Source organism: Terrapene carolina, unplaced genomic scaffold (genome assembly GCF_002925995.2).
Source record: "Terrapene carolina triunguis isolate 2854851 unplaced genomic scaffold, T_m_triunguis-2.0 Scaffold62, whole genome shotgun sequence".
NCBI lineage: Eukaryota > Metazoa > Chordata > Testudines > Emydidae > Terrapene > Terrapene triunguis.
Genome location: NW_020664413.1, coordinates 37662504 through 37687039, shown reverse-complemented (window position 1 = coordinate 37687039; position 24536 = coordinate 37662504). Strand labels below are relative to the sequence as shown.

The following is a 24536-nucleotide window of genomic DNA, read 5'->3' as shown; positions in this document are numbered from 1 at the left end:
TGAAAGCAATATCCCCATGGTTATAGCTGCCTGCTGTGTGCTCTATAATATCTGTGAGGCCACGGGTGAGAAGTTTCCACAGCAGTGGGGTGTGGAGGCAGATGGGCTGTCTGCTAATTTTGAGCAGCCAGATACCAGCGCAATAAGAAGAGTTCAGCATGGAGCACTGCATCTCAGGGAGGCTTTAAAAACCCAATTTAGTAATGACCACAGTACTGTGCGCTGCTTCTTGAGTTGTGCCTTCCCATACTGTGAACCTTGCTGTCCCTCCTGGGTTTCTGTCTCCAGCAAATCCTTTCCATTGCCTCAGTTTCCCTGTACCTCCCCTTCCTCCCTCCCCTCCCCCCATTGTGTGAAGTAATAAAGATTATTTCATTCCCAGGACCTGCACTTTTATTGCACAAACATATTGAAACTGAAAGATCAGAAAAATAATTTAATCTTGGACAGACAGTGGAATAAAATTGGGAGGAGAAAAACACATCAATGTTGTCTTTAAAAGCACAGTGGCCTTGCCTGTCCAACATCATCATATGTGCGGCTTTTACTCTTAGGACCCTCCCCCAGTGTTGAGTAGAAGGGATATAGCATTTTCCCTCCTCACCTCCTGGAACATTTGGGAGAGGGGGCGGGCAGCGGCGTATTATCACCTAGGCCGACAAGGCCTAGGCCGGCAAATTTGAGCACCCACGGAGAAGCTCCCCTGCTCCAGCTCGCCTCCTCTGCAAGTGCGCCGCCGCGTCCTATTTCTCTCCCCACCCTCCCAGCGCTTGGGCCGCGAAACAGCTGTTTCACGGGGCAGGGAGGTGGGGGGAACACAACGTGCTGGGGGAAGAGGCGGAGCCGGGGTGGGGATTTGGGGAAGGGATCCAATAGGGGCAGGGAGGGGGCGGAACTTTGGGGAAGGGGTTGGAATGGGGGCGGGAAAAGGGTGGAGTCGGGGCGGGGTGGCAATTATTTCAGGGCCTACGGGTGGCAAAATCATTAATCTGCCACTGGAGGCGGGGGAATATGGAGATACAGGAATGCCATTCTGCAGGGGCTGCAGAGGGAGTCTAGCCTCAGGTGTTTCTCCTGAAGGTCCACTAGACGCCTCAACAGAATCCTTGCAGAATCCCCAGCATCTCCTGCTGCACGCCATGCTCACTCTCCTGGACTGATCTCCTGCTCACCATATCCATGTCCAGTTTTTCAGAGAGAGAAATCCACAACGCTCTGCTCAGTGTCTGCTGTTCCAAAGACGTTCATAATCTCATTGAACATGGCATCACACGTTCACTTTCACCTTCTTCTAATCCGAGACAACCTCTCCGCCAGTGTGGAGAAAGAGCTCAAGACCACACTGGCATCAAGACTTGAATCTTGTTCACCTGAAAAGTACTATCAGTGCTGCTGTTAAGCCCAGGAACACACATTGCAATTTTATGCATCAGCCATAAAGTTTCATGTTTATACTAGACACATTAACTTTGGTTGGCCTATGTGCCAGGGTAACTCCTGCAGCGGCAGTTGATCACATGCACTTCAGTTAGGTTGACACACCCATGACCTATTATAGAGCCTCTTTTTTTTTTTTTTTTTTTTTTTTTTTTTTTAATGCTACCAACAACAGGAAGAACTCCAAGAAGTCGATGGTCATGACTAAACCCAAGGCTGCTATTTGGATGGCTACTGTTTTGGCATATTATTTACCCTAAAAATAAACTACCAAGTCAGTGTTGATGGAGGTTTCACGCTGTACCTGCATATCTTTCTGGATCCTGGACTCAATTCATTGTAGTAATGCCTCATTAATTTGAGCAGGAATATATTCCACACTTACTAAGATCCCCTCATTTCTATTGTTTATCATAATAAAATGGTTTGCTTATGGTACACTCCTGGTGGTTGTGGAAAGACAATGGCAAAACACCTGCACTGGGGCAACAATGCTGCATGTGAAGTGGAGTTATCAGAGAACTAGCTATAGCTGGTGTAGAATGACCTTTAGCATCTCTAGGGTGGTGCAGTCCAAGAAAGGAAGCTGGATAATACACCACCACATGCAGTTCAATGTACTGGAGAACTAGAGATGGTTAATGAAAGCACTGCAGTAGTTCACTAGTAGCCATGGTCCAAACCATACAGGCTTTTATAGCTGCAAGACAAAAACCACAGAGGTGTTGCCAGGACTACCAAAGGCCTTCTACCCTGACGATCTGGACAACCCTCTACAGACCCAGGTACAATCCGAAGGGGAGTTAGGAATTGGCCCAGGGACAGCAGACCCTAGTCTGGCTGCAGCACTGCCAGAGGTTAGGTCAGCGTGTTGTGGTCAGGATCCCCTCTGACCCAGTGGCAAATCCCACTGTCACTGTTAGGGCCCTGGACTGGGGTGCAGTGGAGTGGGTGGCCTGCGCCCCCCTTTCACCCCAACCCTGGGGTGGCAGTCTTCCCCTCTCTAGGCCAAGAAGCCAGTGCTTGTCGGCCATCCGCCGAACCCGGTGCTGCTCGGCCCTGAATACAGGCCCGAGCCATAGATCTTTGTTGCCTGCCATGACTAAGGGCCTGGGTGCCTTAACTGTGTTTACTGCTCAGCCTTGAACACAGGCCAGAGCTATAGACTCATTGCCCTGTCCTGACTGGCCTGGCTCCACCCACCAGGGCTCCCCCTCCAGGTCCATGGGAGGCCACTCCGCCTCACTACAGGTGGCAAGTTGTATATTGCTCCGTTACAGAGACAGCGGCCCTTTGTTACCTGAACTGTTCAGGAGAGGGCTGGACAGCGCAGTACAGAATACACATTTTTGGGGGGAAATCCAGGATTGGGGGTGAGTTGGGGGTCACCCTGCATATGGTAACCAAGGCTGCTGGAAGCCAGAGTCTGGCTGGTGTTTACTGACAGGATGCTGGAGTCAGAATTGCAAAACCAGGACTGTGGCTATACACAGACACTCCGGGAGTGACCTGCTTGCCGTCTGTGAGGCGCTTAGGTTGGGAAAGTTGAAGCATTGTAAGGCATCCAAGGCTCCAAGGCAGGGGTGCCACAGTCCCTCACTCATCTGGATTGCACCCTGGAATGTCAGATCTTCCCACATTGTTAAGATCATATGCAAGTCCAATATATAAAATATTTCACACCTTTTTGTTTCAGTAGCGAGGGTTGTGTTATTAAACAACATCAGATGAGCTATAGTTGGCCAGATCTTTTTAGAGAATGGGCTGCATTTATAAGACACGGGGACTGATTATAACTTTTATGAATATCTGTGGTCGGTGAAAAGTTTTTGATTACCCACCAGGAATCAGTGGGAATCACAGCTGTGTTTTGCTGACAGTGTGGAGGGAGACGTGTTGTTTTAGCCCCATCTCCAAACTTGAGTATTGTTTTTGGAATGGGAGACCTTGTGGTATGTACAGAGGTGGGAAATTGAGCATGGGAGCAGGCACAAGTACAAGGGTTGTCCTATCAGAGAACCTAATAGCCCTGGAGGAAGGCTTGACACAAGGGCTGTAGCAGAGGACCACAACTCATGCTACTTGAGTTAGTAGCTTACAGTGATTGGTTCTTTACTTTGCAGTGATCTTAACTGTGACAGCAAGACTAAGAAGTGTTTGGGAAACTTTCTTTAGGCTTTAATAAAGTTGTCCTTTTGTACAGGCTTTAATAAAGTTATGCCCCCAGACCCTGAAACTCAAGCATCTGTCAGTTTTTAATGGTGATATTAGATGCAACAACAATATTACTGAAGTCATTTATTTAAATTGAAAAAGTCAGTTCAATAAAGTCATACATTAAACACCAATGCAATTATCTGAGTAGGATTCATCATGTCCTTGCGCTTACTTAAAGAGCATAAAACAAACTGAATGGAGAGTTACAAAGCATAGCCTAGAGGGTGCTAGTATTCTTGGTCTCTCAACTTTCCACAAATGAAATGAAACAGTAAAACTTCACTAAGTAACAGTAAGTGTTACTCCAAAGATGGTTACTCTTGTACATAGTTCATTTAAAACACATTAAAAACTGGAAATAACTAAGTTTAAACAAACAATTTTGACACTGCTTAATAGACTAGCTAGTAACACAGCCACAGACCGGAATTTTTTGTTTGTGCAAAAATCCAAAGAACCTTAACTCTGCTCAGTAGAGATACTTACTGCCTTCTATTCCACCCACCTCCAGTCCTGAAAGAACTTACACAAGTGCACAACTTTGCTCACAAGTAGTATTAGAGAAGTCAGTGGTACTTCTCACGTGAGTAATTATAAACATGTCTTTACAAGATTGGAGCATTTGTTTTGTTGTTGTTGTTTTTTTAATACTTACATCCTGATCCTGAAAACCCATACTTACAAAAATAAAAGTTTGCAAGATGAGGCTGCTAAGCTGAGGAGTTTACCATTTAAATTGGACAGACCATACAGTGCAAATACATAAAGGTGATCAAGAACCAGAAGGTCCAGTCTCAAAAGTGGTGCAGTGTTGCTTTTGGTTTGAGTTTTGTTGTGTTGTTTTCTTCCTGGGTGGATTACTGTCGGCAGGATATCCAAAAGAACTGCGTCTCAAGGAGGGATCCTAATGAACTGAATGTGGTCATTTGGTGCACTAGAAAAGGAAGACGGTTCCAAGGACAGGATGCATCATGGAAGAAGACACAAAACCAAGCGTGGAAGGAGGATAGAAAGAAGTCTTGGGTGGAGCAAACAGCATGAGGTGGTGGGAGTGAGATAATGCAGAAAGTGACAAGAAGACAGTAATTAGTCATGCTACACCTCCTGGACCCAGAACTGTGCAGGGGAGACTTCCCACATATGCTCTAGGGGCATTAGGATCCAGGTGGTGCTTCTCCCGCACACAACAGCCTTGGGGAAAAGGTGCAAAGAGGAGCCAGCCAGACTCCAGCCAGTAGCAACAAGCAGCCAAAGCAGGGACTTTTTTCACATTTGGACATTCCAGTCAAAACTGTAGAAACTTCTCTGACTTTCTCTGCCCTCTGCGGATTGGCTGCTTCCCCCAATCCTCCCTCTCCATCATCTTCTTGGTTGGCCTTTAAGCACTGCCATAATGATAAACATGGAAGGTGAGGAGAGAGCCAGTGAACAGACATGATGCAAGTGACAAGAGAGGAAGAGGATTTTAGTAGCAGCCTTTCAGACGGACAGAAGGTGAGCTTGCCATTGGGGTGGGAAAGATTACAGCAGTCATGGCAAGAGGTGGACAAGGCTTTTGGCAGAAAGGAAGGAGATGAGACATTTGAGAGATGTTAGAAAGGAAGAAACAAGAGTGTGCAGTGAGGGAGAAAGAAGGGAACTGAATGAAAATAGATCTAACTTTCACAATTCTGAAAAAGAGTTCCTATTGTTCAATTTTAAAAACCATTATGAAGTTCAGATTTTTGCTATAGACAGCAGAGAAGGGAGGTATGGGCTAATTTCCATGTTAAAAACTCCTGGACACAAAATATGAGAGAACGTTTGTAAATGACAACAGAAAACTAGACTTTGATTTCATGTAGTGCCTTTCATACTTGGGGTGTTACAAATTGCTTTAAATATTGTGCAGGCAAACAGCCATTATGCACTTATGAAGAGCTCACACATAATACTACTAGTTAGCATTTTTACAGCGCTTTTCATCTTCAAGTACTTTACAAACAAATCATTAACCTTCACAGCACACTGGTGAGATAGGTAAACATCTCCATTCTGTAAGTGGAGAAACAGACAAAGAGATTAAGTGATTTGTCCATTGCCACATACTATCAGAGCTGGGATCAGAATCCAAGGATTTTCAGCTCCTAGTCCTGTGCTCAGATCACACCTTTCACAGATGTACAGCAGTGGAAAGGAGAACCTGAAAGGAGAAGGGGATGCTGGGCAGGATAACAAGATCTCTTATCATGTCTGAAAAGAAGTAGGGTGGTCCCATAGACACGGCAGTGGAAAAGGACTTGGGAGAGCTGGTTTTTATTTCAAGCTCTGCCCTGATCTACTGTGTGACTGTGGTCATGGTCAATTCATCTTTTTGTGCCTATATTTTCCCTCCCATGCTTTGTCTGCCTTGTTTATATAGAATATAAACTCTTCAAGGCAGGGATTATATGTTCTTATAAGGTTTAGTGTTAGGGGCCCCAATCTAAGATAAGGCCTCCAGGTACTACCATACTACAAATAATAAAGTAACTTCCGCTTAATGTCTCAGACCTCCCGTAATTATCCACAGTTCTGTGATGAGCATGGCTCTACCTTTATCTAGCAGCCACAACAACTCCCCATTATTGTACACCTGCAATGGATTTTTTTTTTAATGGAATTATGGCCTCTTTGTGGTTATCCTGTTTTTTTACTTGAGAAATATTAAGGACATCAAGACTGGTCTACTTGAAGGGGTGGGGAGGCGGGTGTTAAAATATGCTCCAAAATGTTTGTTAGACATTGGAGTTAAATATGTAAAAATAAAAGTTTTAAGCACTGACAATTCTTTCCCCTCCCAACAGCTCAAATTTCAGCCTCTTGCCTCATGTGATACCATAACTTCACAAGTGCTCCAGTCACTGTAGAGTCTTCCAGAATAAACAAAACCCACATTTTTAAAAAGCTTTTTTTGTAAATAAATATATATCAAAGAAGGAAAAATGGGCACAAGCCCAATTTTTTCTCATCACAGATCACCTTTAGCCTGTCAAATGTTATGGTGGTTGCTGTTATGAACACTTATTTCGATATTTCTCAGGCTATCAGAAAAGCTCCTACTTAATTATTACATCTCTACCCCAATATAACGCTGTCCTCGGGAGCCAAAAAATCTTACCGCGTTATAGGTGAAACTGCGTTATATCAAACTTGCTTTGATCCGCCGGAGTGTGCAGCCCCGCCCCCCCCGGAGCACTGCTTTACCGCGTTATATCCGAATTCGTGTTATATTGGGTCGCGTTATATAGAGGTAGAGGTGTATATGTACAAGTGCACAATGAGATAAACAGTTAGTGCAATGAATATGTATGAGAAAAGATAAGGGAGTAAGGGGATTAAAACCTGTTTGGCAGTGCAAACCAGGAACCTCTTGATTTCATCTGGCAGAGGGCTCAAGGAGCACACAGAGTTTCACAGGGATCCTGGATCAGTTATATGCATAATAATTCACTGAAGGATGCCATGTGAGGTCTCTACTGAGAGCCAGTAACATCCTGGTCATTATAACCATTCCAAAATGTATGCAAAGATAGTATTTAAGGAGTTATGTACCTATATTTCAAATTGTGTTATTAAGGTCTTTGAGTTGAAGCAGGTCACCAGGAGACATACATGTTCCTTTCAGGCAGGCAGGGTCTGCATATCTATCTGTGGGCTATATGCAAACTGAGTATTGTATACTTTGCAATGGATGCCTATCTGCATATTAATCCACCAGCTAATCAAGATTCTGAAATTAACAAGAGATGATAAAATCTACAGGAAGGAACACACAGCAGGAGGGTGTCCGGTTTATTGACAAAGCTCAAAGGACTGTTTTGATATATCTGGGGTTGCAAAGGACCACCCTGGTATCTTTTACCTAGGAAGTAAGCAGACAGTGGGCTTGCTTCATGAACAGAACATCCCAGCCAAACCTGGCTATAATAAGCTGGAAGGATTTGGGGTGAGCTTTTGCTTTTATAACATAATAATGTCCTATTACTGTAGTTAAGTTTGGGCTCTACTATGTATGTTATGATTTTATTTTATATGTAACTCTTCGTTTCAAATATTTCTGCTTGCTATCATTTCAATCTTCTTTCTTTGTAAAATAGTCTTATATTTGTTTTAACTCAAAACAAATCTAAGGTTAAGCCAAGATGTTGTCTAACCAGTAAGCTGTGGTGACCGTGAACTATTCCTTTGGGAACAGTATAAGTAACTCCTCACTTAAAGTCGTCCCAGTTAACATTGTTACATTGCTGATCAACTGGAGAACATGCTCCTTTAAAGTTGTGCAGTGCTCCCTTATAACACTGTTTGGCAGCTGCCTGCTTTGTCCACTGCTTGCAGAAAGAGTAGCCTATGGAGCTAGCTGGTGGGGGTTTGGAACCAGGGTGGACCAGCAGCCCCCCCATTAGCTCCCTGCTCCCCTAAGTTCCCTGTGCGGCAGCCGCCCAGCAGGTTATCAATTGCTGACAGTTCAGCTGTCCCTCCCCACACTGCCATGTGCTGCTCCTGCCCTCTGCCTTGGAGCTGCTCCCGGGAGCCTCCTGCTTGTTGTGGGAGGGGGGGAGGGAGGGAGGGAGGCGCGAAGAAGGGGGCTAATGTCAGGGTGTCCCCCTCCCCCCTGCTTACCCCATCTCCATAGAGCGGGGGGAACAACACGACAGGGCTCAAGACGGAGGGAACTTGCGGGCAGCAGCTGGTGTCTCAACTTGCTGATCTACTTAAAAAGGCAATGTACTTAGAGCGGGGTCAGCGTACTTAAAGGGGCAATGCGCATCTCTCTCACACACAGGGTGTGTGTCTCTGTCTGCCAGGCTGTCTCCACGCCCTCTATTTGTGCTGCCTTGTAGAGTGTGAGGCTACATTAACAACAATGGGTTAACCCTTGAGGGCTCAGCCGAGTGCTAGTTCATCATTTAGCAGTAAGGCATTCCCTGGGAAATATCCCACCCCCTGATTCCACCACCTCAACCAAGCTTCACAATCATCATTGCTGTGTACAGTATTAAATTGTTTGTTTAAAACTTATACTGTGTGTGTGTGTGTGTGTGTGTGTGTATATAAAATATAGTCTTTTGTCTGGTGAAATTTTTTTTTCCTGGAACCTAACCCCCCCCCCCCATTTACATTAATTCTTATGGGGAATTGGATTTGCTTAACATCGTTTCGCTTAAAGTCGCATTTCTCAGGATCATAACTACAACGTTAAGTGAGGAGTTACTGTACTTCTGAGAATGTTTAGTGGATTAGGGGTTGGACACTGCAGGGGGATTTTCAGAGGACTCAGGGGTTGGAGTGTGCCTATCAGTAGCCTGCAAGAAGAAAGAGAGAGGGGCCTGTGAGTGCTAGCGTTGCCAGTAGCTGGTGGAGTCAGGGAGCTGACCCCAGCGGGAACAGACAAGGTGTCCTCACACTAAGGGCAGCACTAAGGGTAGTAGCAAGATGCCTCACAAACAGGTATTCTAGAAATCTGTTTGCCACAGAAAAATGTAGAATTTGCATTTTTACAAAGAATCCTTAGTTTTTACATTTTGTGAAAAATAATAACCATATACACTAGAACCCCGTTTATCCGAGCCTCATTCTCCAGCTCTCTGTGCTAACTGAAGCTCACCCCAAATCCTGCCAGCGTATTATAGCCAGGCTTGGCTGGGATGTTCTGTTCATGAAGCACGTACATGATAGTCCAAGCCCCAGTCGAGGGAAACTAAAGTTCAGCTTTTCACTTTAATCACGGAAAAACACAGAGAAATTTGGGTTTTTTATCATGTACAACTAGGATCCCTGCTCACACCTCTGGGCATCCCCAGGAAGTGTCACAGGCAGAAAAGTAATGAATGTTCTCTGAATGGATGCCTGGGCTCACCTGGACAGAACAGTTGATACAAGGAAAAAAGGCCACTTCTTATTGGCCCTCTAAAACTTTAAATAAAAAAAAAAAAGAAAAAAGAAAAAAAAAAAAAACACAGCAAGGAGACAGTCTTAAACAACATGAAGAGGCAGCTGTTGAGTATGCAAACAGTTACAAAGCATCCTCTAAAACGAAAGTAGTTTTTATTTTGTTTTAAAGTAGTATGGCCTGAAGTTATAATTATGGCTTATTTTTAAACAAAATCTTATGGCTTCTGCCTCTGCCATACCAAATCCATATTTTCCTTATATACGCACAACAAACTTACAGCCCCAGGTGAAAATAAAGGCATGTAGAAGCAAACTAAAAATAAACCAAACAGGAAATGCAATTAAGTTTAATTACATTGAATGCTAACACTCACCCTGCAATCATAACAAATTTTAAAATATTTTCTAATGAAAGATCCACCAAGATAATATTATGCAGCTAATAATAATATATATGTATAATGTCTAAAGAGAATATGAACCAGACTAGAGAAATAAAACATGTAAGAACAAAATTAATGTAGTTGTGTCTACCAGTTAAATTCTGTTAGTATAAACAATGGTAGTAATATTGTCAAAGATCAGCAGGATAACACCAGAGCTACAAGTAACATATTTATTATTTTATTTAATAATTTGTCACTTTTTTGGTAAGCAATAATCAAGAGATGTCAAAGTAACTTCTTTCACTGAATAAACTGTTGACTGTTTTTATATTTATTCTATTTTAAAAGAATCCTTTCTCCTTAATTACCAAAAACCCAAAAGAGGTTTCACTAGCCCATGGGTATAACAGGATACCATGTAACACCAGCAAATAAAATAATAAAAGCAAGAGCCAAAGCTTGAACACAGTTTTCTTTCAACTTCCTTGGGAATTCTGGTAGTATAGATCTTGGATTCCTTAACAGAGGGGATCATGTTCATCAGTTACAACAGTCCATCTGGGCCTAGATCCAGGTAGACTGCTTGATGAAGTCTAGGCGCCACCAGGTAACAGCAGTGGTCAGGGATCCTGCCAGACATGTGTAACTAAAAGCTAAAAAATGAAATTAAAACACTACTTTAGCCGAACAGTCTCTTTCTACAGGATGCCACAACTGTGAAACAGAGACTGTACACAACACAGACAACTCCTTGTATACTTTCAGTAACTTTCAGTTGCTACAATAGCAACAACCATCAAAAAACAATTGAAGCCTCGAGATCTCACCATCCAGTAAAGTGGCATGAAAAAACAAATAAGCAATGGAATCTACTCTTCCCTTCCTTCATTAAAATATTTTAAAAACAATTTCTAAATGCTATTAAAATGTGTTCATTTGAATTTTTTTGTACCTCAGTAGACAAACTGACAATTATGAAAATTACCTGCAGCTATGGATTCTAGAAACAGTTTTAATATAAACGAACATCCTTTGAAGATACAGATCATGAAAAATAACATTTGTTGCTTTTAAAAGAGTATCTAATTTGTGTTGGGACAGCAAAATTGTGACTGTTAACACTCCTCATGTTGAAAACTGTGAGCTTTTGTTTTCATTTGCTCTTGGTTCAAGACAGTCAAAAACCACAACCTCAAATCCAAATCTTTTGAATTTCAGGGGGTGAGGGAAGAAAATTTAATTCTTACATCTAAAACCGATCTCCCTCACCTCCCCCAAGATTTTGGTATTGGATTGGATCCAGGGCCGGTGCTACCATTAAGGCAAACTAGGCGGTTGCCTAGGGCGCCAAGATTTGGCGGCGCCAAAAAGCGGTGCCCCCAATTTTTTTTTACAGCATTCCTGGCTGGGCTGCCAGCGGCGCGCTGACACGTGCGGCTCAGACTCCCTCTCCCAGCGCAGTGGCCGCTCCACTTCTCCCGCCTCCAAGGGGGGGGTGGGGAGCTGCCGTGGGGGGGGGGGGGGCCGGGGGGGGGGGGGGGGGGAGCGCCGGAGGGCTCCCTACCCTAACTCACTTCTGCTACGCCCCCTCCCTGAGCACGCCGTCGTTGCTCCACTTCTCCCGCCTCCCAGGCTTGTGGCGCCAATCAGCTGTTTGGCCCCGCAAGCCTGGGAGTGGGGGAGAATTAGAGCGGGGGCGGCGTGCTCGGGGAGGAGGCGGAGCAGAGGTGAGCTGGGGTGGGGAGCTGCCGCACGGCTCCCGGGATCGGGGGGAGCTGCCGCAGGGGAGGGGCGCCTCAGGGCAGAGGGGGGGGAAGGGAGCTGCCGCAGGGCTTGGGGGGGGGGGGGGCGCAAGGTGAAAGTTTCGACTAGGGCGCAAAACTTTCTTGCACAGGCCCTGATTGGATCTAAAACAAGAAAACTACTTTCTTTCTGGTTCTACTTCAGCTGCGGCCAGATTTTACAGAGAATGTGTGGAAATACCACAACAATGCCACCATTTAAAGACAAAAACTTCAGACTTCAACCTTACCAAATACAAATCAGAATGCTGGCCTTTTTGTTTGCTTGCTTGATTGTTTTTTGCCTCTTTCAGCCTTGAGAGTGCACAAAACGAACTTGGAATTTTGTTAGAATTAAACAGTTTTCCAGGACTACACAACATATGTGACATGGTATATTAGAACTCCTCTGGTACATATATTGTGATATTTTTGCCTACGACTGTTATAAGTGACTTCAGGACTAAAGAATGAAATTCAGTGTGAAAGCTAAAGTGAAATGAAGATACTATCAAAACGCAGAAAGCTGGTCTCTGTTTTAAAGGAGCACAGTCATCTTACTTTAAGCCCATTATACTTTTGTTTAAATGTCAGTAAAAACAGTTTTGTTCATTTTAACATGGCCCTGTAATGCTGGAAACACAAACATCATTGTAGTAGGTTAGGAGAATCAAAAAATGAAACTGAGTGATCTAGTTTCATCATTCAGTCGAGCGAGATGGATGTAATAAAAATGGGCAAATACCTAAACCTTGGATTCAAACACTCCTAAATTTTGAGGAAGTTCAGATTCTAATCTGGACAAGTTGGGCCTATCTCTATCAGAAAGTCAAACAACAAACAGTGAAGAGTAAATTAGATATTTTAGATTTTATTTTTTCAGTTTTAATAATGTAAAATCTAAGCCAAGGATCAGCAATCTTTGGCCCGGGGCCCGCCAGGGGGCCAGTTTGTTTACCTGCCGCGTTCGCAGGCGAACTGTGGCCAGTGGGAGCCGCGATCGGCTGAACCTGCGGACGTGGCAGGTAAACAAACCAGCCTGGCCCGCCAGGGTGCTTACCCTGGTGGGCCGCAGGCCAAAGGTTGCCGATCCCTGATATAAGCACTGGTAAGGGGATATAATTAGAGGAAAATATAGTTTGTAGCTGCTTTATTTTCCCAGCTAACCTTAGCTAACAGTAGGAATAATAGGTTTTCAGAAGAGTAATTGGAGCTTGCAAGTTTCCATGCCTGTTAGGTAAAGATAAATATGGATATGGGCATCCTGTAGAAATCAGTCTGTTTTCCAGCTGCATAACTATTATTAGATGTGACCATAACTAAGCATTTCATATATGCTGTATCTTTAGTATTACACACTGTATCTTCACAATATATTGTATCTTCACAACATATGGTAGCTTAAGTAGAATATAGGAATCTGATCTATGGATACTACCATTGCAAGATACCCTCAAATTTTCTTCATCTAAATTAAGACAAGTACGTGGTGAGCATACTAGAGTTTACAGGAATATTCTGTAATAGTGTCACTAGAGGCAGGTGCTGAAGTCAAACCATTAATTCTCACTTGCCTCAGAGAAATTAAGCCAAAGCCTGTGGTAGGGAGGAAAAAAAGAGGGGTTGGGGAGAGTGTAAAGGGGAAAAGGAAAAAAAAAAGCATTGGAGATAGTGTTTTTTCCTTCTTTATAGTGCATACCGAAGGCCTGGTTTTATTATTATTTTAATTTTATTTTAATTATATCATAGACTTTAAGGTCAGAAGGGACCAAGCTGACCCACCCACTCCTGGAATAATTCTCTCCCTTGACTCAATTCCCTACCCCTATTTTTTTTTTTATTAGAAATTCAAATCTCTTCCAGCCTGAAAGGCTCTATGGTGACTGGATAACTAGTGAGAAGACAGTTACCTTTTCCGTAACTGGTGTTCTTCGGGATGTGCTGCTCATGTCTATTCCACAATAGGTGTGTGTGCTTGCCAGTACCCGTAGGGGAGCAGGCCTAGCGACCCCTGGAGTAGCGTCTCCATGGCATGGTATAAGGGGCGCTGCATGCTCCCCCCACCCCAGTTCCTTCTTACCAGACAACTCCAACAGAGGGGAAGGAGGGCAGGATGTGGAATAGACATGAGCAACACATCTCGAAGAATACCAGTTACGGAAAAGGTAACTGTCTTTCTTCTTCGAGTGATTGCTCATGTGTATTCCACAATAGGTGATTCCAAGCTATATCTGTTGGAGGTGGATAGGAGTTCACAAATTCTCGGGATGGAGCATGGCCCTGCCGAACCCAGCGTCCTCCCTGGTTTGGGAGACGATCACATAATGCGAGGTGAAAGTGTGAACTGAAGACCACGTAGCAGCCCTACAAATGTCCTGGATGTGGACATGGGCCAAAAAGGCAGCCGACGAGGCCTGCACCCTAGTTGAGTGCGCCCTCACAATAGACGGCAGGGGGATTCCTGCCAGGTCATAACAGGAACGGATGCATGATGTGGTCCAGTTGGAGAGCCGCTGAGTGGAGAGCGGCCAACCCTTCATGCGTTCGGCCGAGGCGAAGAACAGCTGTGAGGTCTTTTTGAACGGTTTTGTTCGCTCCAGGTAGAAAGCCAGAGCCCGTCGCACATCCAGCGTGTGGAGGCGGCGCTCCTCACTGGACACATGGGGCTTGGGGCAGAGGACCGGCAGGAAAATGTCCTGACCCATGTGGTAGGCAGAGACCACCTTCAGGAGGAACAAAGGATGTGGGCGGAGCTGGACCTTATCCTTATGCAACACCGTGTACGGGGCTCTCGGAGGTCAGGGCCCTGAGTTCCGAGTCCCGCCTAGCCAACGTGATTGCCACCAGGAAGGCCATCTTCCACGAGAGGTGTGACCAGGAGCACGTAGTTAGTGGCTCAAACGGGGGGCCCGTGAGGTGGGCCAGCACCAGGTTTAGGTCCCACTGTGGGACTGGGGGCCTGACGTACAGGAAGAGATGATCCAATCCCTTAAGGAATCAGCTAGTCATAGCAGGGGAGAATATCGTGTGCCCCTGCACCGGAGGGTGAAAAGCTGATATGGCCGCCAAGTGCACCTTGATGGACGAGGGCGCCAGGCCCTGGGCTCAAAGGTGAAGGAAGTAGTCCAGAATAAGCTGGATCGGGGCAGCCACGGGGGAAACGCCCTGCTCATCCGCCCATTGAGAGAACCGAGACCACTTAGTCAAGTAGGCTCGGTGCGTTGAGGGTTGCCTGCTTTCCAAGACGGCGCATTGAACCCCTTCTGAGCATGTCCTCTCCTCCTAGCACTAACCATTGAGCAGCCATGCCATGAGGTGGAGTGCTGCTAGGCTGGGGTGGAGGAGGTGGCCCTGGTTCTGGGAGAGCACTTCCAGGCAGGACGGCAACGGCCACGGCGAGGCGACTGCCAGGCCCGTGAGGGTTCCGTACCAATGCTGCCTGGGCCATGCTGGGGCAATCAGTAGGACCCGGGCCCTGTCCGTCTTTATCTTTTCCAGGACCTTGCCTATCAGTGGGAATGGGGGGAAGGCATAGAGAAACCTGCCCGACCAGGACAGGAGGAAGGCATCGGAGATAGCGCCCCGTCCCAGCCCCGCCCCGGAGCAGAACTGGGGACAGCAATGGTTCTGCCAAGTCACAAACAGGTCCACCTGTGGAGTTCTTCACTCTTGGAAAAGTCTGTGCACCACCTCTGGGTGAAGAGACCACTCGTGCTGAGAGGAGAAGTCCCTGCTCAAGCGATCCACCCACGAGTTCCGGAGGCGCCCGGTAGGTGGTAGGCCTGTAGGCAAATGTCGTGGTATGGCGTCTGCGCGGAAAAAAGCCACAAAACGATTGTCTGCCGTTGCTTTCACAGAGGGAGGGGTGACATGTACCCAAAACCACCCGTGACAATGTTTTTGCCCCATCAGGCATTGGGAGCTTAACCCAGAATTCCCATGGGCGGCGGAAACTGCGGGAACTGTGGGATAGCTACCCACAGTGCACCGCTCCGTAAGTCGATGCTAGCCATGGTAGTGAGGATGCACTCCGCCAACTTAATGTGCTTAGTGTGGACATATGCAATCGACTGTATAAAATTGATTTCTAAAAATCAACTTCTACAAAATCGACCTAATTTCGTCGTGTAGACATACCCCCAGTATCCTGTCTTCCGACAGTGGCCAATGCCGGGTGCCCCAGAGGGAATGAACAGAACAGGTGACCATCAAGTGATCCATCCCCTGTCGCCCATTCCCAACTTCTGGCAAAAACATGTTAACTCCTTCTGCTTAACAATGTGTTCTACCTTGTATTTAGCTGTGACACTCTCAAGTACCTTTCCCAGACCTGAAGATGAGCTCTGTGTAAGCTTGAAACAGTGTGTCTCGTTCACCAACAGAAGTTGGTCCTGCGAAAGGTATTACCTCAACCACCTTGTCTCTGTACTCTATATACATATAGTGTCTAGCACCATGATTTTAGTAAGAGTATCTAGGTGGTGCTATAAACACAAAATAAATAATTTTGGATCCAGGATGTCTTTGTTAAAGACACAGTACTTTCACCTTTTCTATTAAGTTGTTAAATTGGCAAATACAATTAGATCTTCTCTTCACTGACTGTAAAACTCTCATTAAATATGGTTCAAACATACTTGTAGCAAAATTGAGTTTAGGACAATTGTAAGGCTAGTCTCAAACAGTTTTTTTAAAGTGTACATCTAATGCATCTGCCCCCACCTGCATTTGTGCAGGCCACTCATACTATTGTAAACCAGTTCTCATTGCACAGGGGTTTGAATCATGTTTTAAAAGTTTTAAAATGCAATTCTGCAGCCAGTAAAGCTGGCGCTATTTGAATCAATTTATAGTAATGTTTACTTTTAGAATATAAAAGATCTTTTTATCTTTCCACAAGCATACCTACCACAATAATTCAACTTTTATTAACATTAAAAAATACATTTTCTAAAGTTAAAAAAATTATGCTCCCCAATCAAGTTTCTTTGATAACTGGTGGAGGGTATTTACCCAGCATTCAAATTCCCAATATCCAAGATTTTCAGATATGCTTGTTTTCCCAGTTTCTAGAAACAGTTCCATCACAATGAACACTCCTTTTTCATAATTTATCAAAAAAATTTAAAAATCCATGAAAAGATATCAGTAAGGCACAGCTGACCAAAACAAGGTAATTTATTTCAGAGTAGCAGCCGTGTTAGTCTGTATCCGCAAAAAGAACAGGAGTACTTGTGGTACCTTAGAGACTAACAAATTTATTAGAGCATAAGCTTTCGTGGGCTACAACCCACTTCTTCGTGGGTTGTAGCCCACGAAAGCTTATGCTCTAATAAATTTGTTAGTCTCTAAGGGGCCACAAGTACTCTTGTTCTTTTTAAGGTAATTTATATTCAACTTAGGTGGAATAGATTCCCTTAGCTCAACTGCAATCTTTTAATGTATGCAAATTAAGTTAAACTGGTCTATCCAGTTCAGGGAAAATCAGCCCTACATAAACTGTGTGGTGGTTTTGCTTTACAAACTTCTCATAAAGCAGAACTGACAAGGAAACTAGATAAAGTAAGATCCCCTGAGAGGAGGTTTGACATCTTAACAAAATAAAAATAGTTTGGGACAATAAAATGGATAACAGACACAAGTTTGCACCCACAGGGAGAAAGAAAGTGCCAAGCAAGATGGCAGAGGTCCCAGCTGCAAAAGCAGAATTGGGGAAACAAGCACTCAAAGCAAGACACACTAGACTAGAAGCCCTGGAAAACCTTGCCAGGTTTTGAAGCTTCTGAAATTTAGAGAAAAGTGATAGTGTGAAGCCCTCTAAACTGTTACACTAACACCCAACCCATTTGAGACAGAAGCCGAAAAATTATTCTTTATACACAGAGCAGTGCTACTGCATACTTCAGGGAAAAGAACGGATGTGAATGACAGAGGGAGGATCCAACAGCTACCAGGAATAAAAATAAATAACTAAGAGTTTGAATCTGAAGGACAAACAGTATGACTTTTTATGGACTTGAGTAAAGTAAAATTTCCTTACCGATACAAACATTCATCACTGAAAAAACTGTCACTTCTGCCCTTCAAAGTTCATGGTTATATATAAAGACTTTTATATTTTCAAACTCAAAACCTGAACCAAAACTGTTGGATAGACTCAAAACAAAAAGTATGGCAAAAAATATGGGCTCCTTATGCAAACGAAAGACTGAACTTTTGCTATGTATTAGCTCTAACCTTATGCTTTAGTTGGAAGCATGCAGAGTTTGGCTTAATGTCACAGTTTAATGGTTTTAATATTTTCAGTTTATGCTCTGTTATTGTAACAGATTATTGAACAGACTTTTCCAGAACATCATGAAAGTACTTTTTCTTTTATGAAAGACCATTATTTCTCTCTCCTTACAGATTTAGAGACCAATTCTTACTCAAGCAAGTACTTTGATGGGATTATTAATTTACAACCCTCAAAAGCATGCTATGCCTGAAACAGCTTCCAATCTTTTATCATGTGACACAATAAAACAAAGGGTTCAGAGAGAAAAACAATAGAAATCACAGCAATAAGATTATACAGTTACTCAGCAATGGTAAGTGTGTAGCATGTCTGAACAATTTTTTTAAATAGTTTTTAATCAATATGCTACTTAAATAAAAATAAATTGTCTTGGCTGACACTTCTTGTGGGCTACATGGCAGAAGTGGTGCTTTTAGGAGGGATTTGTACAAGGGGAAAGTTTGGGGAGCATATTCTGCACACAGGTGGCAGTGTGGAAAAAGGTATGGAGTGAGGACTAATCATAAGGGTTTGCAAGATTGGACCCTTATTAAAGAGACAAGAGGTAGTTGGGATGCATGCACACACTTCTGTCAATATATTGACCCTATTGCTGATACAAACAACAGCTAAAATTATAACTGAATGGTTAGAGCAAAATAATTATCCTGTGAATTTATATTATGCATTCAGTAGTACTTTGGGCCTGATATGATTTTAAGATCGCATAATCTAATCCTGCTCAGAGCTGGTTTAATAAACACAGATATTAGTACCTAATATGAAGGCTACCATTTTATGTTAGGGCTCCCAAAGTTACTAATTCTGGTAGAGCTGATGCAGCACTAGCAACAGAATAACTTTTTTGAAAGTTATCCTGATGCAGACTGGGACCTTCTGTGGGAATGGGTTTGTTTGTGCCTTGTGTGTGGTAGTGCGTCGGGAATGGTGAGTTTGCTGTATCTGTGAATAGTTTCTCTTGTAGGAATGGGTTATTTTGGGTCACAGTCTCTCCCTGCAGGGATAGGAAGAAAGTTCCTCCCCTTGAAAAGATTTTGGAAGAGGGATATTTTCCTGTGTGTTTTATACTCCCTAGAATGTATAGATGGGATTTTACTCTGTGTATGTGTACATCTATAAAAAGCCTTGTCTACTCTAGAAACTCACAAATAAAATTTCTATTGGTTCAGCTAATGTGGTGTTAGCATGACAGAGGAAAGTGTACACAAGCTTCCCATGTCAGGACCAATTTTTACCATTGTTCAGTTACACTTGCTTTTGGTATTAACTACAATGGCGGTAAACAGGTCCAGCCACTGAAACCTTGTCTACACTACATCCTCTCAAGGCTGTTAAACCTAGTGGGATTTTTTCCTCTAAATTTCTACAGCATAGACACAGTCTCTCCATCAAGGGAAAGAGGAAAAGGAGGAAGTTGTTGCGAGTTACACCACGTCTCCTCAGAAAAGGAAAATGACAGTGTTTATTACAGTCTGTCTCCCAGGGATCAGTGATTTTGTTGTGTGTGTTACACCTTCTTCCCATGGGGAGCCCAGCAGTGGGTGTTAGCGTCTCTCGAGCAGGGGAGTGTGAAGAGAAGAGCATTTTGCTGTATAGGTTTGTTACAGTCGGTCTCGGGGGGAGGGGGGGGGAGGGATTTTTCTGCGTAATGTTTTTGGTAAGGCTGCCGCATCCGGGGAAAGATACGTTAATGGGTTTTAAAAAGAAACCGTCACGCCACGCCACACCACCTCCCCTTCCCTACGCACCCATTCACTAGTCGCCGCCCCCACACTCCCCCCGCCGCCGGGCACAGAGCGGGGAACTCACTCACCTCCGCTCACCAGCGTGCGGACAGCCCTGGGCGCCGCCATCTTGAACAGATGGGCCAGGGTCACGTGGGCGCGGCCGGCAGCGGCCCGCCCTGTAGCCTGGCCCCGGTAACGTACCAGGGGCGCTGGGTTCCAGCCCCGCCGAGCCACTCTGCCTACCGGGGCTCGGAGCAGGGAGCGGCTGGGGCTTTGCCCCGCTCTCAGCCGGCCCTGCGGTCACTGGAGCGCGGCTTTCCCGACCGAGCTTCCTTTGAGAACGGAAGCGGGAGACCGAGGTGGGAGGAGAGCCGGCCCGCCTGAGGCTCTCACCTCGTCCGACCCGCTGCGCTCCCCCCGGCTCTCGCCTCGTCCGACCCGCTGTCCATCTCCCCCGCCCGCCTGGGGCTCTCGCCTCGTCCGACCTGCTGCCCCCCCAGCCTGCCCCGCCCCCCGGCCACCTGAGGGCCATGGTCAGGTGTCATCATGTGCCCTGGTCACTCGTCTCCTTGCCCAAGGCCTCTAGCACCCACTGCCCTCTCCGACAGTCAGGGGCGGATCTATGAATTTTGCCGCCCCAAGCACGGCTGCTGGTAACGCAGATTCGGTGGGACCCCAGCTGAACGGGTTGCTGGTGGCCCGTCGCCCTTTCACTTGCCCTCCCTGAGACCACCTCCCTTCCCTTCCTCCGCACCCCCCCATTACTGCCAGTGCTCACAGGGGAAAGTCAGGAGCCTGCTGGGGCCTCCTGGTTCTAATCCGCTGTAGCACCAGAGGCAGCTGGCTTGGCCTCTCACCTGTTACAGCCCCTTTTGCAGGCATCTAAGCTCCTCTTGATAATAGAGAGGTTGGGCAGCTCTTAAAGTGAGGAGGTGGAACGAGCAGTGCTGGGACCTGCCAGACCATCTCCAAGCTCCATTCAGAGAGTGCTTTACAGAACAGGGCTTGAAAACTTCTCCTCTAATATACACTGCCAGTAGTTGGTTGCCTACAGAGAGGCAAGCTTGGCCTGTTCGGAGCATTGGAGTCTGTTCTAAAGCTGATATTAATTGAAAAGGACTGCTGAATTTCTCTTGTGTGCTGTAATTTAAATCCTATTGAGTCTTTGCTTCTAACAAAGTTAGCTTGATTAGGGACGCTGCTGTAAACTGTATGAAGTAGTCCCACTTATTATTCGAGTCATGAGTATTCTCCCTTTTTTTTCATAGCTTTGAATGGCAGTGATGGGAAGTAAAAAAAAACACAAACAAACAAAAAAATAGAGTCTAGTAATTTTTAACCAGTAAGTGAGTCAGTGTGGCGGAGTGATTCCTAAAGAGAAATTACAATCCACTGGTGAGTTGTGGCTATACCACACTCTGTAGTACTAGAAATGATGTATTGTATAATTTCCACTTTTAGAATTTTCTCTATCTCATTTGATTATATCAAGTAAGAACATGCTATGGAACAAACCCTGGACATGAAGCAGTCACATGGGGGTGGGGGGAGGAGTCTTCACTGGAGCCACAGTTGTACTTACTGCTTGACTTTGCTTAATCCATGCAGAATCATGAAGGAGATGCCTAAAACTAAAACAAGTTAGTTGTATTTTAGTCCAGCTAGTTACTTCATCTACAGTCACTTACTGCAACACAGTCAAACATCATGCAATAAAAATTAAACACCTAGAAAGAACAAACCAGCTACTTACTATAGAGAATGAATCCAACAGTTCTCAGGCAAACATATCAAGCACAAAGGGATCAAATACCCAACTAATAAGAGGATTGGGGAGCAATTATGGTAGCAGCTACAAAAGCAAAGGGGGAGAACCCAAAATTCAGACATGAAATAAATAGGCCGGGGGGGGAGAATCCAAAAACTTGCAGTATGTCTTAAAGTCAGCTGTGGAGGAAGGCGGCGGGGGAGGGGGTTACTCCTGCAAACTTCCATCAGATGAGAGTAGATGGCTAAAACTTTTTATTTATTTCCTGGCTTTGTGCTTATTGTCTCGGGGTACATATACAAATGTTTAAAAAGTAGTTTACTAGAAATAGGTTACAAATCAGAGAAACACCATCAGTGCAATCAGGCCCCAACCCACTCATGGAAAAATATATGAACTTTACACTGCACCCTGAAGGATAGACTACCTACTGAACCAGCGAGGGGGCAGCTTCAAAAGGTGAGGTCCTCCTATTAGAAACAATGTGCAACCTATCACCCCCACATGCTCCTGTATAAGGACTGTTAGCTAAAGTGTATCAGTTGATCATATACCTCATATGCAAACCATGTAGTTCTTTAAAGATCAGTAGCAGTACCTTGTATTGCCCCCAGATATGAACAAGTAAGCTAATCTATTCCTTATATCAAGACCCACTAAGCAGATGAGCTGCTACATTCTGTATCAGTTCAGTTGTAGCCTGTGACTTGTCTTTAAGGGTAGCACTATAATAATCCAATGTGGAGATTAAAGTGGCAAGATCCAAATCAAAGAGAAATTGAGCTAAAATAGATTAAAAATGGCACTCCTACCCATTACTACCTAGTGGGACTCAGGGAATTCCCCTACTCATAGGGGCAGAATCCAACATCTCCATATGGCTGCTCCTTCAGCCAAACCGCATGATCTCTCTTTCACTGGATTGAGCTTCAGCCTGCTTGCTTCATCTTGGCAAGGCACTTGGGAAACCAGACAACTCACATTTGGTTCAATTAAAGAAATTCAGAGCTTCATGCAACCTGCACAATGGCCACCCAGCTCAAAGTATCTTACATACATGCTGAAATGTGGGGAGGGCTGCATGCCAGAACAACTACAGAACTTCACAATAAAATTTATGAACGGCATTACATGGTGGAGTTGTCTGCAGTAGCAGAGGACTGGGCCATCAGGTCCTATATCCTTATGTTCCTATGTAATCCCTGAGGGGGAGGGGCCTGATGGGTAATTAGCTATCACTATTCTCTGGACTTTTTCTAATGGGTAGAAACAGACACTATTCAAATACAATTCTGTGCTTTCTTGCCAGGGGTCATAGATGACTCAACAAAATCTCATAGTGTTATCAAGGGCTGCTGTCACAGGAATTAACTTGACTGTTGACCATTGCTAGTAGACTGATGACAAAGGGTAGCTTGATCTCCATGAGCCTGAAACCCAACTGACAGGGACCAAGGAAATCCAAGGATTCCAGATATGCCAGAACTGTCTTGCCACCACCTTTGCAATTACCTTGCCACTAGAGGTCAGATTATAGAAGTGGTACATATGGGTCTATACTATTGCTAAGACTGAATTGTTTCAATTTTTGTACGGAAAGTCAAGTGTGGATCAGAAGACTGGCATGGCAGCTTCTTTTCTATTATCCTAAAGAACAAGTGAGCAACTGTTGCAACCTCTGGATCAGTTTCAAAGGAATCCCAATTAGGAGATCATTATAAGAGTCTTAAATTTGTGCTTAGATGAGAATTTTTGCTACTCAGTAAGAAAGCACCTATAACTTGCCAGATTTAAGTATAGTCAAAACTTTTATATGGATTCAGATAGAGTGGAAATCTAGAGTGAGGCCAGATCTAGTTGTAGTCAGAAAGGAAGTGCTCACTAAATCTAAGCACAATAAACATAAGGATTTGCATCCTGCTGTGTCCAGGTACTACTAGTAAATCCACCCCCGGAAAACTTTGATTTTGCTACTCTGTTCTTAGATATGGCTTTATTCACAACTCACTCAAAATCTTCCAAAACCTTTGAAATGATTAGTCAACTTGCTGTGGGAGGAGTTTTCCCCAGGAACTGAAATTATAGGTGGGGTGTTCAAAAACCACTAAATTGGTAACACTAGACTTGACCACTAAAGGGAGGATGGGGGAGTTCAGGGGAGGTGTAGGGAAGTATTTAGTCTTGATGCACATGCAAGTTACCTCTGTTAACATCAAGTGAAAGTCATATGTACATGGCAAGGAAAGAATATACCTATGGTGAGAACTTTAGGTAGTATCGGTATATAAAATGATTTTTCTCCTAAAGGGCACTCAGTATTGAGATCTCAACATCATTTTAAAAATGATATTTTCAAAATGAACTGCAAAGCGTTTCTAACAGAAATTGTTTCCAAATGAGTGATAAACCAAACATATAAAATAGACAAAATTACAATAAATTTCTACACCACAGCAAAAAAAAAAAAAAAATCACTTTCTTACAGCACTTTCACTTACCTAACAGGTTTCAGGTTAAGATTAATGTTTCACATGAAATAGATAAACTAAGTAGGGAACATGTAAATCTTAAAATCATGCTTTATTTAAAAAGATAAGCAAAGGCTCAGTGGGAAAGGAGATGAGCATCTTCAAAAATAAATTATATTAAACATAGAGCATCTCCTTCATTATATTGCATTTAGAAACAAGAAGGCAGATGCTGAGCCTTCCCCTCCCCATTGAACTAGATTTCATTTATGTTCACTCTGATTTACTCAGAACAGCCCTAACTAGAGCACATTCTTCTTATTTGAGGCATGTTAACAGCATTACATTTTCTCTGATGGCTAAAGGAAGAAAAGCTGCAGCTGCTGCAGGAACAGACAGCACACAGCCCTGCTCTGCTGTCACCCAGAGCTTTCACAATGAACAAGACAGAACACTGAGGCACATATGTGATCAGCCCAAGGCTTCTGTATGTAGTCACCTGCCACAATAATTCTTTTTAAAGGATCTTCCAGCTGAACTG

The 24536-nt window shown here is 44.3% G+C and overlaps 1 protein-coding gene across 2 annotated transcripts in view; it reads right to left on the bottom strand.

Moving 5' to 3' along the window:
• METAP1D (methionyl aminopeptidase type 1D, mitochondrial) overlaps positions 1 to 19904 on the bottom strand; it is a 59774-nt gene extending 39870 nt beyond the window's left edge. For both annotated transcript variants that reach the window (XM_024210179.1, XM_024210255.1), the window contains exon 1: positions 19846 to 19904. In XM_024210179.1, coding sequence (XP_024065947.1) covers positions 19846 to 19885 — 40 coding nt within the window. In that variant the 5' untranslated portion in view covers positions 19886 to 19904. The remainder of the gene's footprint in view (positions 1 to 19845) is intronic.
• Between the last annotated feature and the right edge of the window lie 4632 nt (positions 19905 to 24536).